Source organism: Wyeomyia smithii, chromosome 2 (assembly GCF_029784165.1).
Source record: "Wyeomyia smithii strain HCP4-BCI-WySm-NY-G18 chromosome 2, ASM2978416v1, whole genome shotgun sequence".
NCBI classification, from domain to species: Eukaryota; Metazoa; Arthropoda; class Insecta; order Diptera; family Culicidae; genus Wyeomyia; species Wyeomyia smithii.
The window spans coordinates 275,606,288-275,619,105 of NC_073695.1; the positions used below are offsets into that span (position 1 = coordinate 275,606,288).

General features: G+C 38.7%; 2 protein-coding genes and 1 pseudogene across 6 annotated transcripts in view; 2 read left to right on the top strand and 1 right to left on the bottom strand.

Moving 5' to 3' along the window:
• Positions 1 to 12,818, top strand: part of LOC129722025 (uncharacterized) — a 41,504-nt gene that overhangs the window by 1,670 nt on the left and 27,016 nt on the right. The gene's annotated exons all lie outside the window — the stretch shown is intronic.
• On the top strand, positions 2,018 to 3,300 carry LOC129720632 (uncharacterized; annotated as a pseudogene).
• LOC129722027 (uncharacterized) lies at positions 3,556 to 12,811 on the bottom strand. 3 transcript variants are annotated; one of them, XR_008727542.1, is made up of 4 exons: positions 5,472 to 6,042; positions 5,278 to 5,361; positions 4,961 to 5,218; positions 3,556 to 4,526 (listed from the first exon to the last, which is right to left on the bottom strand). XR_008727542.1 is itself a non-coding variant. In XM_055675208.1 (4 exons), the coding sequence occupies exons 2-4, from the start codon at positions 5,297 to 5,299 to the stop codon at positions 4,129 to 4,131; spliced, it is 678 nt and encodes a 225-aa protein (XP_055531183.1). In that variant the 5' UTR covers positions 5,300 to 5,361; positions 12,386 to 12,811; the 3' UTR covers positions 3,556 to 4,128. The 3 variants fall into 3 exon arrangements, 1 of the variants encoding a protein (XP_055531183.1); XR_008727541.1 differs by having other exon boundaries at positions 5,430 to 6,042; XM_055675208.1 differs by lacking the exon at positions 5,472 to 6,042 and adding an exon at positions 12,386 to 12,811.

The following is a 12,818-nucleotide window of genomic DNA, read 5'->3' on the forward strand; positions in this document are numbered from 1 at the left end:
AGAATCATACACTCAAAAGCACCAAGAGCTCGATGATCGGCTTTTTTCAACGTCCAGACTTCATGGCTGTAGAGGGCCACGAAAACGATTAGTGGTTTGTAGAGTGCAAATTAATTACGGCTTTGCAGACTGCGGGACCTCAGCTGGTTCCGTAACTTGTAGAAGGCCCTGTTTGCAGCTGCTATCCGGCATTAATCTCACAGCCAACCGCCTTGTTACATCTCACTTATGTACCCAGGTAAATAAATTCGTCGACTACTTCAAAAGTTTTCCCATCTAACACCACCTCCACACCAACATCCGTCGGACTACCAAGCTCTCTACCAGCCACCATGTATTTCGTTTTGGCAGAGTCAATGATGAGCCCTATTCTCGCAACTTCCTTCCTGAGAGGTCCGAAGGCCTCTTCCACTGCTCTACGGTTGATACCAATGCTGTCGATATCGTATGCAAAACCTAAAAGCTTCTTTGCACGCCAGCCCTCCGTATAGCACCCTCCAATGCGATGTTGAACAATAAGTTTGACAGCCCGTCTCCCTGCTTCAACCCATCCAACAAACAGAACACGGAAAAGAATTTTGTAAACGGAAAGGTTATTTTGTTGTTGAGAAAGGTTATGCCCCGATAAATACTACAGTCCAGGTGGTGGCCTTTCTTGTAGATCGGACATATGAGACCCTCCAACCAGTCCTAGGGTAATCCTTCATCGGACCACACTCTCAGCATGATCCGGTGTATAGCACGATAATACGTCTAATAAATAGTAAGGTTACAATTTGACAGCGCAATTTATGTACCTAAGCCAGGGTGGCGAAAACCGGGAAAAGCTGGAAAATCAGGGAATTCATTTTTCGATCAGGAAATATCAGTGAAAATTGAAAAACAGTTTTTTTTAACGGATTTTTTTTTAACGAGACGCGAATCTTTTTAAAACGGCTCATTAGCGCTAAAACGAATTTTTTTAGCATGAAAGGCTAATGCGGGACCTCTACTAGTTGGATTCATATTCGATCGAATACTATTTCCACTGGGATTTCAGAGATGTGTCCTTTCATCGCACTTTTTGTGCTGAATGCTGAAAAATATTATGGAAATTGATGTTATGTTGCAGGGAAAATCAAAGAATTCAATTCTGAAAGTTTTTTCGCCTTCCGCTTTACGTTGTTTTGTCATATCAAAAACATTAAGTATTTATCATTTCTCGCGTAGTCTAATACATTTGTAAAAAATCCAACCAAAAATGAGTATTCCAGCTGCACTCTAAAAAGATTGCACTTTTTGTTTCATGCTATGAATTTTCGAGTGTTTTGAAGTTTTCAGCATGCAGAAAACAGTTTTTGACATCCCAACAGTCCAAAAAAAAAAATCGTGTGAAATACCGAAGATATATCCAATAAATAAGAATATTGTTGTCTGTGTAGACGCGCGTGAGTATGTAGCTATCCATATTTCAAACTTCACAATATTGAAGCAAAAATGTATCATATTCAATGACAATACAGCACGACTTGTCTGGCAATCAAACTGAAAATGTTAATTACTCTGTTCAACAGAGAGTTCGGTAATCTACCAAATACATTTTGCGGTGTGCTAGCATATTCCGCGTTTTTAGTGTTTTAATTATGAAAAATACGTTCTCTATCAATTCGACCACACATTGTCAATAATACTCTGCAAAAATAAAGCAATAGGGGGTTTTAATTCAAAAAAATACCTGGTTTTTCTTTAAGTAATCGATGACCTGCCTTTCAGTAAGCACTATGTAATTTTTCTTAGATCTCTACGATTTTTCTCTGATTTTAAAATTGCAAATTTTAAACATTTTTTAAAATTTTCACTAACTGGCAAGTAGTGTACAAAGTGACATTTTTATTAAATGACAGCTGGCATGCCTGAGAGAAACATAACCCTGGTCAAGCGTCATTTTTTTCTCTATGACAGGGATGTTTGTCATGACGGATGCCAACTTTGACGTCGTGCACTGTCGTTGGTTGTGGTCGTCTAAACTACTTCCAAAATGAATCCTGGGTATACGAAAGCCGAGTATGCAAAATATCGCTGTGGAAAAGCATGAAAGTTTCTTAAATCCGACATTCTGTACCTAGATCGCAAAACCCGGATTTTTTTAAATCCGCTGTAGGAAAAGTCCAGTATAAGATCGACGGAAGCATATACACCATCAGGGCCAGGATTGTCCCGGAGCACAAGGTGACGAAGTGACAATATAGTGTAGTGGCCATCATCAACACGGCTGATGAGGAAGTAGTCGACGTGTATTGTGAAAGTGAATCTGATGGCTGCAAAGCTGCTGTAGGCGGTTGCAAGCACGCTGTCGCGTTTTTATTCTTCCTCTACGATAAATATAATCAGCCATCGCCAACGGAATTATCTTGCCTTTGGAAAATCCCGCAGCTTGCGAAAGTGGACGAAAATATTGATAATTTTGACTTGGCGAAATGCAATCGATCTGGAGTAACAGCGGTAAAAACAACAGGAAATGACAGCGGAAGGTTTTTGCAATTACTTCTCGAAAAGTGTCCGGAAGCTCAAACAAACACATTTTTAAAATACCATCAGTCGTATCCGCAAGTGGAATCTTACGCTATGCACTGCTTGATTCTTGATTTTAAGCGAGCAGGTCAACCTTCATACAGCTGCAAAGCGTTTGTCGATTACTGTAAATCCAGGATGGTAATGCAGTATGCGCAGAAATAGAATCGGTTACCAAACATCAGAGTGCCTGTTCGAAATGGCGTCTTCTCAAATTTGGGCGGGTTTCTGCTTCAAAAATTTATGAAGCCTCGCGGTGTAAAACTCCGGATGGGTCGTTAGTTAGTTCCATATTGGGGCAGTTATCGATTTCAACCGAAGCAATGCGTAGAGCGCTTAGAAGGTAAGGTGGTTACCATCATCAAGAAGCACTATCCTAACGTTAGGCGGTGCGGGTTTTTCCTGAACCCCATATATCCGACATTTGGAGCATCACCTGACGCCGTTAACGCAACCACTGTCTTTGAAATCAAAAGCCCTAGCAAGAAGAAAAACACTGCATACTACATCAATGATGCGGGTGAATTAACGGATAAGGTTAAGTCGCAAATCCAGCTGCAAATAATTATTGCCAATAGAGGCAAAGGAGTTTTGGTATTAGTGCTTCCTGGGTTTGAATCTAGCAGGAAACCAGAAAAGTTTGTACAATTTCACGAGGAAGAACAAGACGTTCACATCACATGTGTCATGAAGGATAGTTATAAATTCTGGGCAGCGAATGTATATGATAAGTTATTTGAAAAGTTTTAATGACTAAAATTTAGTTTCAGATTACGCTAGTTTAAACATTATTTTCAAACAAATGACTTAATACTATATTTGTTATTTTGAATCTGAAAGTGAAAAAACCGAAGGACAATATAAACTTGAAAAAAAACCCCCCAAAATGTTTCAAAACTGAAACTGCAAAATAAGTTTTTTTAAATACTATTGGGAATGTCTTGGTTTAATTCAAACGATTATAGCATTTTCATTTTCATTTTATTATAAAATGAGTTTCTTAAGTATATAAATCACAAATCTGGTGCAAGTGTTCAAAGTTTAGATTATTTGATTAGTTTACTTTGCAGATTCACTGCTCCTGTGATGATATCGATGATATCGTCCAATTTATCGAAGAACAGAATTGGCAGCTCAGCATGCGAGGCAGCCATGCTATATTCTCTATACCGTCTAATTAGCCGTTCCACGTGAATACGAACACTCGCAATTTCTTTCGCATGAATAGCATCCTCTTTAGAAAGAGACGCTTCGTTGGAGACGCTTGGGGGTCTAATCAATATACCACCTTTCTTAGAAACATCTGATGCCACGTTCTTGAAACCTCTATCAGCCAGCACGCCCATTCCAGATCGGATGCGATTCAAATATCCCGATTTGTTTACAATCTTTTGATCGCTCGCACGCCCAGGGAATCCTTTTGAAATGAAGTTAATTAACCCGCATGGAGTGCACGACACTTAGTATTTCACAGTATTGCATGACTTGTATTTCGAAGCAATCAATAATGCTCTCTACGTTGCTGTAATTTTGTAAAAATGCAACTGGTAGAAATTTCTTGATATTCTCGGACATTGGTCAAAACACAAGATACCTCATTTCCGCAGCGATTATAGGAACGGAATTATTAAAAATTTGAGAAATTCTGCAACAACTCAATCCGAATACATCGGAAAGTATATCGAAGGACTCGTTCATTCTGATTTTACGTAAAACAATCATAATGTCCCTCTCACTGAGTTTAGTGGCCTCAGCCACCGCGTCCAATACATACAGGCTGTCATCCGGAACACCAAGATATCGCATAGGATGCTTTTTCATTAACTTGTTGCTAAAAGCAACATATCGAAATTTATTCTCAGTTCGATTTAGTTCAGCCTCAAATTCAAGGTCACTTTGATGGTTTGGAATGTACTCGCTACTTGCGGACGTTGGCGCTGGGGAAGATGATGTAAGCAAAGATGAGCATGTATGACCTGGAAACAACCGACAACAATTTCATTAGCCTGTCTTTTGTCCGTATTGTCGTACGTACTATTAACCCTAATCAATCCAATCAAATACAGAAAGCCTTTTTTTTTGTTTTTTTCTTAAACTGCTAATTTTCAAAACTTTTTCCGGTGATTAGAATAATAAAATAGCTCTGACATGAAAAGAGCTTGAACATAAAGTATTTTCCATTGTCTCAATAAAGTAAGTTTATATAACTATTGACTGTTTAACAGTTGGTTGGCAAACATGAGAAACTCGTAAAATTAGTGAATCACCTTTGGAACTATGGGAAGAAGAGAGATAAAATTTTGCCAAATAAGACGAAAAGAGCAATTTTCACATTTACCTAGTTGGCTAGAGTAGAACTAATAGTTGCGTACGTACAATTATTATGGTAAATTATTTTTAAACAACTTACTTCTTGGACTTACAGACGTATGTCTAGGAGACGTCATAAGTTTCTGATGAAAGTTAAGGGCTCTGCTTGTTTGTACCTCTTTGCTGACCATAACAGCTCTCCACTGTACGGCCACGGAAAATGTAATAACGATGTCGGTCAATGTTGCCTTATCTCTCAGATTACCGTTTTCTGTAACACCCACATCATAGTTTACGGCTAGAATATCCTCAATAGGAATATTCTCATCAGGAATATCCTGAGTTATTTTCACTTCTCCTAAAAGATGAAAAATAGTGCGCTTTGGTAATAAAATTAAGCTTAGTGCCCTTTTATACCTTCTGTTGATAGGGGCTTCATTTCAACTACTGGCAAACTTAGTTTTTCCTCGCCAACGGTATTAAAAAAATACTTTTCACAACCTATAAAACATTTTAAAGAAAAGAATTGTTAGGAATCTATTAAGTTAGTAGCTATTTATTTACGCTACCTGAGTAATACGGCAAAAGCTTATGTGGCAAAATATCTTTACCTAAAATGTATCTTTGTGAATAATTGCCGGCCTTCACGGTTACTATTTTGAAGTCGATTAATTGTCAAGAACAAACAACAAGTTATTCCAGTTATTTGTTCACGTATTGTTCAGTTACATCGAAATAGTTTTGACACACATGAAGGCGTTGTTTGGCCAGATTTTCAGGCATTGGATTTTCCGCGTATAGTCCTGCTCTCCGTAGCCAAATTTTTCTCTGTTCCGGTTCCTGCGGCATCGCAAAGAAATGAATAGCTGGCCACTGAATTTTGCTCACATAACAATTCACAACACAACACTCGATCATCTTACGATTTTCATGCATAAAACATTCTTTAAATGTAATAAACTCAAAAACGGCAAGCTTACATGCGAATTTCTCAGTTGTTAATAAACATTTAATGTTTCGATCAGGGCTTGTCAAAAGAAATCAGCCGATTAGCTGTGCAATGATGGTTGCTTTGTTATTTGGTGTAGTCTGGTTTAAGGTAGAATATGCCATGGAGCTACAGAGTGAAGTTGTCTTAAAATTACTTTTGGTTGTTAAATTTTGAAATCGATTTTAAAAATAGTTCTGCTACTTAAATTAAAAATCGGTCAAAGAAATATGTATTTTTTTCGACATTTTCTAATCAATCAAATGATATTTATACCACTAGAATACCCAATTGGAATGAATCCAGCAATATAATTGAGGAAGTGTGACTATTACATCTGTGTTTTTTTGCAAGGAATGAGCCGTCGTACACAAATTACGTAACGCTAAAATCTAGATGTCTGACCCCCTTCTCCCTATGTAACAAAAAGTAACATTCAATATGACTCCTCCTCAAAATTACGTAACGCTAAACAAACTGCCTTCCCCATAACATTTTTGGAAATTTCACAATTACATAGCTATCTTCACTACTCCCCCCTCTCCCATGTTAAAAATGGTCGGGTTTTCCAACTTATTTTATTTTTTTTACTTATTCAAGCTGAAGTTTCGGATGTTAAGGACAAAATCTTATCCGACCTGTTTATCAATATATCGTCGATATATTATATATATATCAATATATCTAGATTCAATCCTAGCCGACACCGGGAGATTTTCTGAGGCGAAAAATCTCGCGGATCACGCCTTCCATCGCATGAGGAAGTAAAGCCGTTGGCGCCGATCCGTTAATCAACGGGTCGTAAGTTAGGGTCCTGGATGGAGTCGCCTCCCTGGGCGTCGGTGATTGGCACAACAACAGTGGCGGAAATAGACCGACGGAGAATGAGCGAGAATAATAAAAAAATATGAGATACTTGTAGACAACATCTCCTCTCGGGAAAGATGACGTCCGTCACATTTTGCGAAATTTTGCGACAATATCTCTTGATTTCAATAAGGCTGAACACGTTTAAGAAGTGACTTTGAGCATTTTGAGATGTAAATCGAAAGTCACGCTTTTCTAATCCTTAACTATATGAAAAACTACAGAATTCAGAAGTACAATTAACCAGGAAAAATATTTGAACGAACCGGGAAAAAACCAGGAATTTAGTTTCGGGTTTTGAGTGGCCACCCTGCTTTGCGTTTATCTCCAAATCTCTAATCATGTATCTGTTAATCAACTTACTCAACACGAAGCCTTAAACGCACTTAAAAGCTAAGACGCATCAAAATTTGACGGAATTGCTGCCATGTTTTTGAAGAATATTTCTGAAGACTTTACACTTCCATTAGAACGTCATTCCAGTTTATCCCTGAAAAATGGGAAATTGTTCTTATTTAGTGCCTATTTTTAAATCAGGCACAAAATCTGACGTTCGCAACCATCGTGGAATTGCCATTATCTCTTGCATTCAAAAACTTTTTGAATCACTTGTAAATGACAAATTTTTTCAGGAAGTAATAAAACATATCACTAGTAAACAGCATGGCTTCTTTAAAGGTCGTTCAACGACCTCGAATCTTTTGGAATTTGTAACTTTCATTCTCAACACAATGGATAATGGTAGGCACGTAGAAGCCCTCTACACTGATTTCAGTAAAGCATTTGACCGAATCGACATACCATTATTACTTTTCAAATTGTAAAAAAATGGATTGGCGCCTTAACTTCTGAGTTGGCTCATTTCTAACAAACCGCAAACAAATAGTGCGCTTCCAAAACAAACACTCAAAACCCATTTCAGTCACCTCTGGGGTGCCCCAGGGTTCGCATTTGGGTACACTTCTTTTATCTTGTATTAAATGACATTTCCCCCGTACTTGAAAAGATAAACATATTAATTTACGCGGACATAATGTAACCGTTGTTACAAATTGTCCTTAGTATTTTTAAAATGTGCTGTATGTTTATTATAACTATTGTGTTTCTAATTTATTTTCATGTAGTTTGTTAGTAGGATTAGTAAATAAAAATAAAAATAATGTTATTAGTTAGGTTAGTAAGATACACAAACACAAAAAATTGTTATGTTAAATTGGCCAAGCTAAACGCGGAACTGTTATACACAGTCAGCAAAATACAACCCTGAGGGGGTGGGCATAATCAAATGCAGGAAAAGGGAAGAAAATGGTGGGTGGTAAAAGGAGGGGAAATCAAGAGTTGAAAAACCGTCAAACGGTCAGAAGTACCGCGGCGTTCGTGTGAGTAACGAGTGAGTGAAAAGTTGCAAGGAGGAAGCTAAGTATAGTGAGCAGATAGTTGCTCTAAGCAAGGCCAAACGCATTCAGGATCTTTTTATTGCTATTTTATCGAATTCATATTCGATCGTCGGTTCCTCACTTCACACGAATCGGCCTAGGTGGTGAAATCCGCCTACGCCTAAGTGTAAAGGAGTTCGGGCAGCGACGAGCCCGCTTAATCCTCGGGCGACCGGCCCTAACCGTAAAAGAGGACCCTTCTCGGTGAAGCCAATACGGTACGGTCCGTGGCCCATCGATCGAGCCAAGGAAGGAAGACGCCGAAGGACCCGCATTCCCGCCAAACCACGAATCCGCCATCGCGCTAAGGCATAGCCAGTGTTCCAGTCAGCGCAAAACAGCAACGAGTTTCCCCCTCCCCCGCAACAACGCAGCCCAGCAGAACCAGAACCATTCGAGATAGTCGGTACGTACCGTGAGAAGAGAAGTGATCCGCTAGCGCACACCCCTCACACACACACGCACACCCTTTAGATACGCAGTTAATTATTAAAGTAAAAACTCAGAAATCGAATCAAGTTATCAATTAAAGGTAAAAAGAAACCTCCTAGGAATACAATAGTTGTTGCACACTTTTCCGCGCGTAGCCCCTCCGATTACCCCGTAGCAAGCCGACCCGGTGATCCAAGATCCACGGTCACTTGCTCGGTGAGCTCTCTCGGAAGTACTATCTGTCCAAATAGTAATAATGAACTGCCGCTCCAAGCATAACTGTCCCAGCGTCCATAAGGTTTGCATAGAATATGGGACAGTTATGCTTGGAGCGGCAGTAAAACTCTTCATGAAAATCAGCAACTCTAGCTACGCAGAAGGATTCCAGAAAGCAGTCAATTTATTCTACACTTGGTACAATAAAAGCCTACTCCCACTCAATATCAAGACATGTAACGCAATAAAATTTAGTCGAAAAATTGAAATACCACTTAGGCCGTTACAAATTTTATTTTCATTTTATGTCACCCCCCCTTCAAAATCTTGAATATTAGAAGGGGAAGAAAAAAAAGCTCAAACCGTTTTGTTCATTTCATTGGTTTTCCGACAGCATAAATGCTTAATTGAGCAACAAACAAGTCAGGTGACAGCAAGAGTGTCGTAGAAAGGCAAGCGAAATTAATAATAACAATAATAATAAAGTGTTATTTTTCAACATTTATTTGAGTGCAAGTTACAAACGTCATAACTTGCACACAAACTTTGATCAAAGATATTTCTTTTTTTTGTTGTCTCGGTGTTATTTATTTTTTGCCACCCCCTTTGCTAACTTTGATAACCCTGGACATAAAAAGAATTCGAAATTTGTATCAGCCTTATTGTAACATGTCTGGGAAGACCCGTACACTATCAAACTATTGTGTATCACATATGATCCATTGTGGAATATTGTATTCTCATATGGAATCCTTATGCTGCCGCACACGAAGAACGTGTAGAATCAGACCAAAAACAACAACAATTCGCTTGGCAACTTGAATTTGACTGCATTTACTCTGGCATCGTATGAAGCACGATGCATGCTCATTAATCTGCAAACACTTAAACAACGCCGCGAATTTGCAATGCTATTCTTCGTCAATGACATTATTTCAAATCGTATAGACTCATCTGCATTACTGTCACAACTCAGCTTTTATACACCTTCACGGCATCTTAGAACAAGATAACTTTTTTCCAGAAAAACAGTGCAGAACAAATTATGCAAAATTTTATAAATCGAATGATGCATCAGTATAATCTACATTTTGAAACCATTGGCATAACAATATCAAAACAACAAATTAAAAACTGTCTGAAATACACTAGAAACAATTCTTAGCACGCAAGAGGAACATTGTAATCACTACAGGCACAGACAAACAGACATGCCACTCGATGACAATTTCATCGATCAGAAAAATAACGATAATTTTGAAATTTTGCTTAGTGGGCAAAAATCCCGCTAGTGTCGTTATAAGCAAGCTTGCCTTTTCATTATCAAAAACAAAAACCATCAGTAAAGCCGCTTGTGTTGATTTAATTTTCGAATAAGAACGAAGATTTTTCGGGATTTTTGTTCAAAGAGGCACGTCTGTTTGTCTGTGGGGCCCTCTTGAAAAAATTAGTTGAAATGATTAACGCTCCGTTAGAAGGTGGCAAGCAAAAAAAAAGGTCTCCACTTTTTGATTCGCGTCTGGCCCAGGAGGACAACGAAGGCCCCTCGTGTCGAAAGGCCCGGGGCATTTGCCCCTACCCCCTCAAATCCGGCCCTGACTGTAATGAAATATTGAATGTTGTCTACATTTGCTTGGTGATATAAATAAATTTCCTCGTGTATGGTTAGCCACGATGAAATTGGTTGTTGGTATTCAGAATGCAGCTTTAATAAGCTACTCAGAAAATTCACTAAAGTTCTTCTTAATATGTTTTCAAAGTACAACAGGCGGCATAAGCAATTATTTTGATAATTAACTTTCAAAATTATGAAGTTAAATCAACGAAGGCCCTCTGAAAAATTTACATACAAGGTATACATAGTAAGAGAGACGAATTGTTTTGCAGATTTTTTGGCAACACTGTCTATCGAATGCACAGCAGCCAAGCAAGTAGGCTTTTACGATTGCCATAGCTTTAAAGTGATTGGACCCAGCGAGTGTCGCGGAAATTATCATCTATGATAACAACAATTGGTCTCACATCGTAGTTGTTCCTCGTTAATTTCAGTCATTACTATCGTTAGCATTTCGGATGGTTCGGCGGTATTCATGAAAATATGAAAATATGCCTTTTCGTAGGCGGACACGGTGCAGATAGCATACAGATAGGAACGAAAAGAAAATTTTAATTTTATCCGATGATGGAATACCGCGCTCCGCACTCGCGGTGCGAAGAGTGCGAAGGAGTATAAGCTACATACACTGAGGTCTGCGAAAAACGTCTCGCGAAGAAAGATCAACGCAAACCAAAACTTCATTTCTGCCTCACGGGGTAGCTCACATCGCCACACGGATACAAACACGAGCTCACCTTTCTTTCCCACACCAGGCTGTTGGTGAGGAATGAATGAGACAAAACTTTGTGTAAATAAGTTTTATTTGCATGGATTGTTCGGTCAAATTGTTGTTTTTGTGTGGCACATGCTAATTTGATCAAAGGTAATCCACCTACGACGTCACTACTGTAGTTGTGTTTGTGTGTCAGTGTGCGGTCAATATAAAATAAACAGTGTTTACGCACTCAACAATAGCACCGCGCTAACACTGGCAGGTGCATGAGCATATCTGACAGGATGATTGGCAAAACACTTGCCAATTATATGGTTCTAGCCGCTAGCAGAGTGGTTGGGTGACTTCGAGATTTAATGAACTTATGAAATTAATAGTAGGTACTGGTTTGCCAGTATTGTGCATTTATGCCTAAAGATACAAACGGAGTTGAGGCAGTTCCAACTGCGTTCCAGAAATTAAAATTGATATTTGTTTCTTTTGGTGCCGAGTTTCGGATATATTAAATTTGATTCAAGAAGCCGCTAGAACCGATTAGCACTTCTGTAGCAATATGGCTGCTAGTCATTTGATATCTGTTGAAAATTAATTGTAAATGCTTCGTATCTAAGATTTATCGTGATGATTGGGTTGTGTTCATTCAATTTATCAATTTGTCATTCGTCATTGTTATTCTGCTAGGATAGCAATTTAGTAACACTTGCTTTTCACTTTATTCGTCATTATGTATTTCAGCGTCGGAATAACGTCAAGTTTTTAAACAACAATATTGGTACCTATTTCAACTATCTTTCATGCTGGGTTTTGGAGAATTACATGAGTTTTGATGCTAAAACAAAAACCTGTTTTAATTGCTCAGTACAATAAAGAGAAAGGTTTTACAAGTAGTTAGAAAGAACGACCTCCTCTGCTGCCGAGAGTTAACCAGGCTTCTATTAAAAAGTACTTTCGCCCGCTCCACTATGTCCTGATCTATCAACCTTGCCAGCCAGTAAATTGACCTAGTTTTTCTTAGCCAGCTTTCGGAACGATAGAAGTTATTCCCACACTAGTTGAGAGTGACAAAAGTGAGAGTTTAGAGCTTTCAGCGCTGCCTGACTATCGCAGAAATGCGTGTTAAATTCCCTTGAAAAACTAACACAAACAGTCTCCTCTTAAGCCGAGATTCTACCTTGAGACGAACGGCTTGTTAGACCAGCATCGTACCTTGAGACCATTCATTGGGGAGGTCATATACTAAATAATGATTAACTTACCCACCCAATACCGCCTGGTAATGCCTCACAAACTGCTTCGAAAATTATCACAAAAGATCGAATGTAGATATCCGAAGAATCTTCTGCAGTGAATATTTTTTGTAGATTATAACAGGCGCAGGCTGAAATCTCAGTTACGAATTTAGGCGTGCTAGATTGTCTTACTCGGCTAAAATGATAAGAATCAACCAAATAAACACTGATGCTATAAAACCGCCGATCCTGCACACATTCAAAACATTTATAACAATCCAAAAGAATGAATGTCACTGTTGAAAACAAGTTCAGATAACAGCGATTTTCTCGAACTTCGTTTCGACCGGCTGTTTTGTCACGTTTGCGATTTACACTACTTGGTGGAGGGAATAGTCTGAGTTGGGATTTTCAGCTTATCAATTGTGCACAACTTGCAGCTCGGATTTTATAAGGCAAA

Excerpts from the sequence above, each read along its gene's own strand:
- LOC129722027 (XM_055675208.1), bottom strand. The coding sequence starts at position 5,299 with ATGAAGCCCCTATCAACAGAAG. Across the intron at positions 5,219-5,277 it reads GAAGCCCCTATCAACAGAAG|GAGAAGTGAAAATAACTCAG; the intron begins GTATAAAAGGGC and ends TTCATCTTTTAG. Across the intron at positions 4,527-4,960 it reads TACGTCTGTAAGTCCAAGAA|GTCATACATGCTCATCTTTG; the intron begins GTAAGTTGTTTA and ends GGTTGTTTCCAG.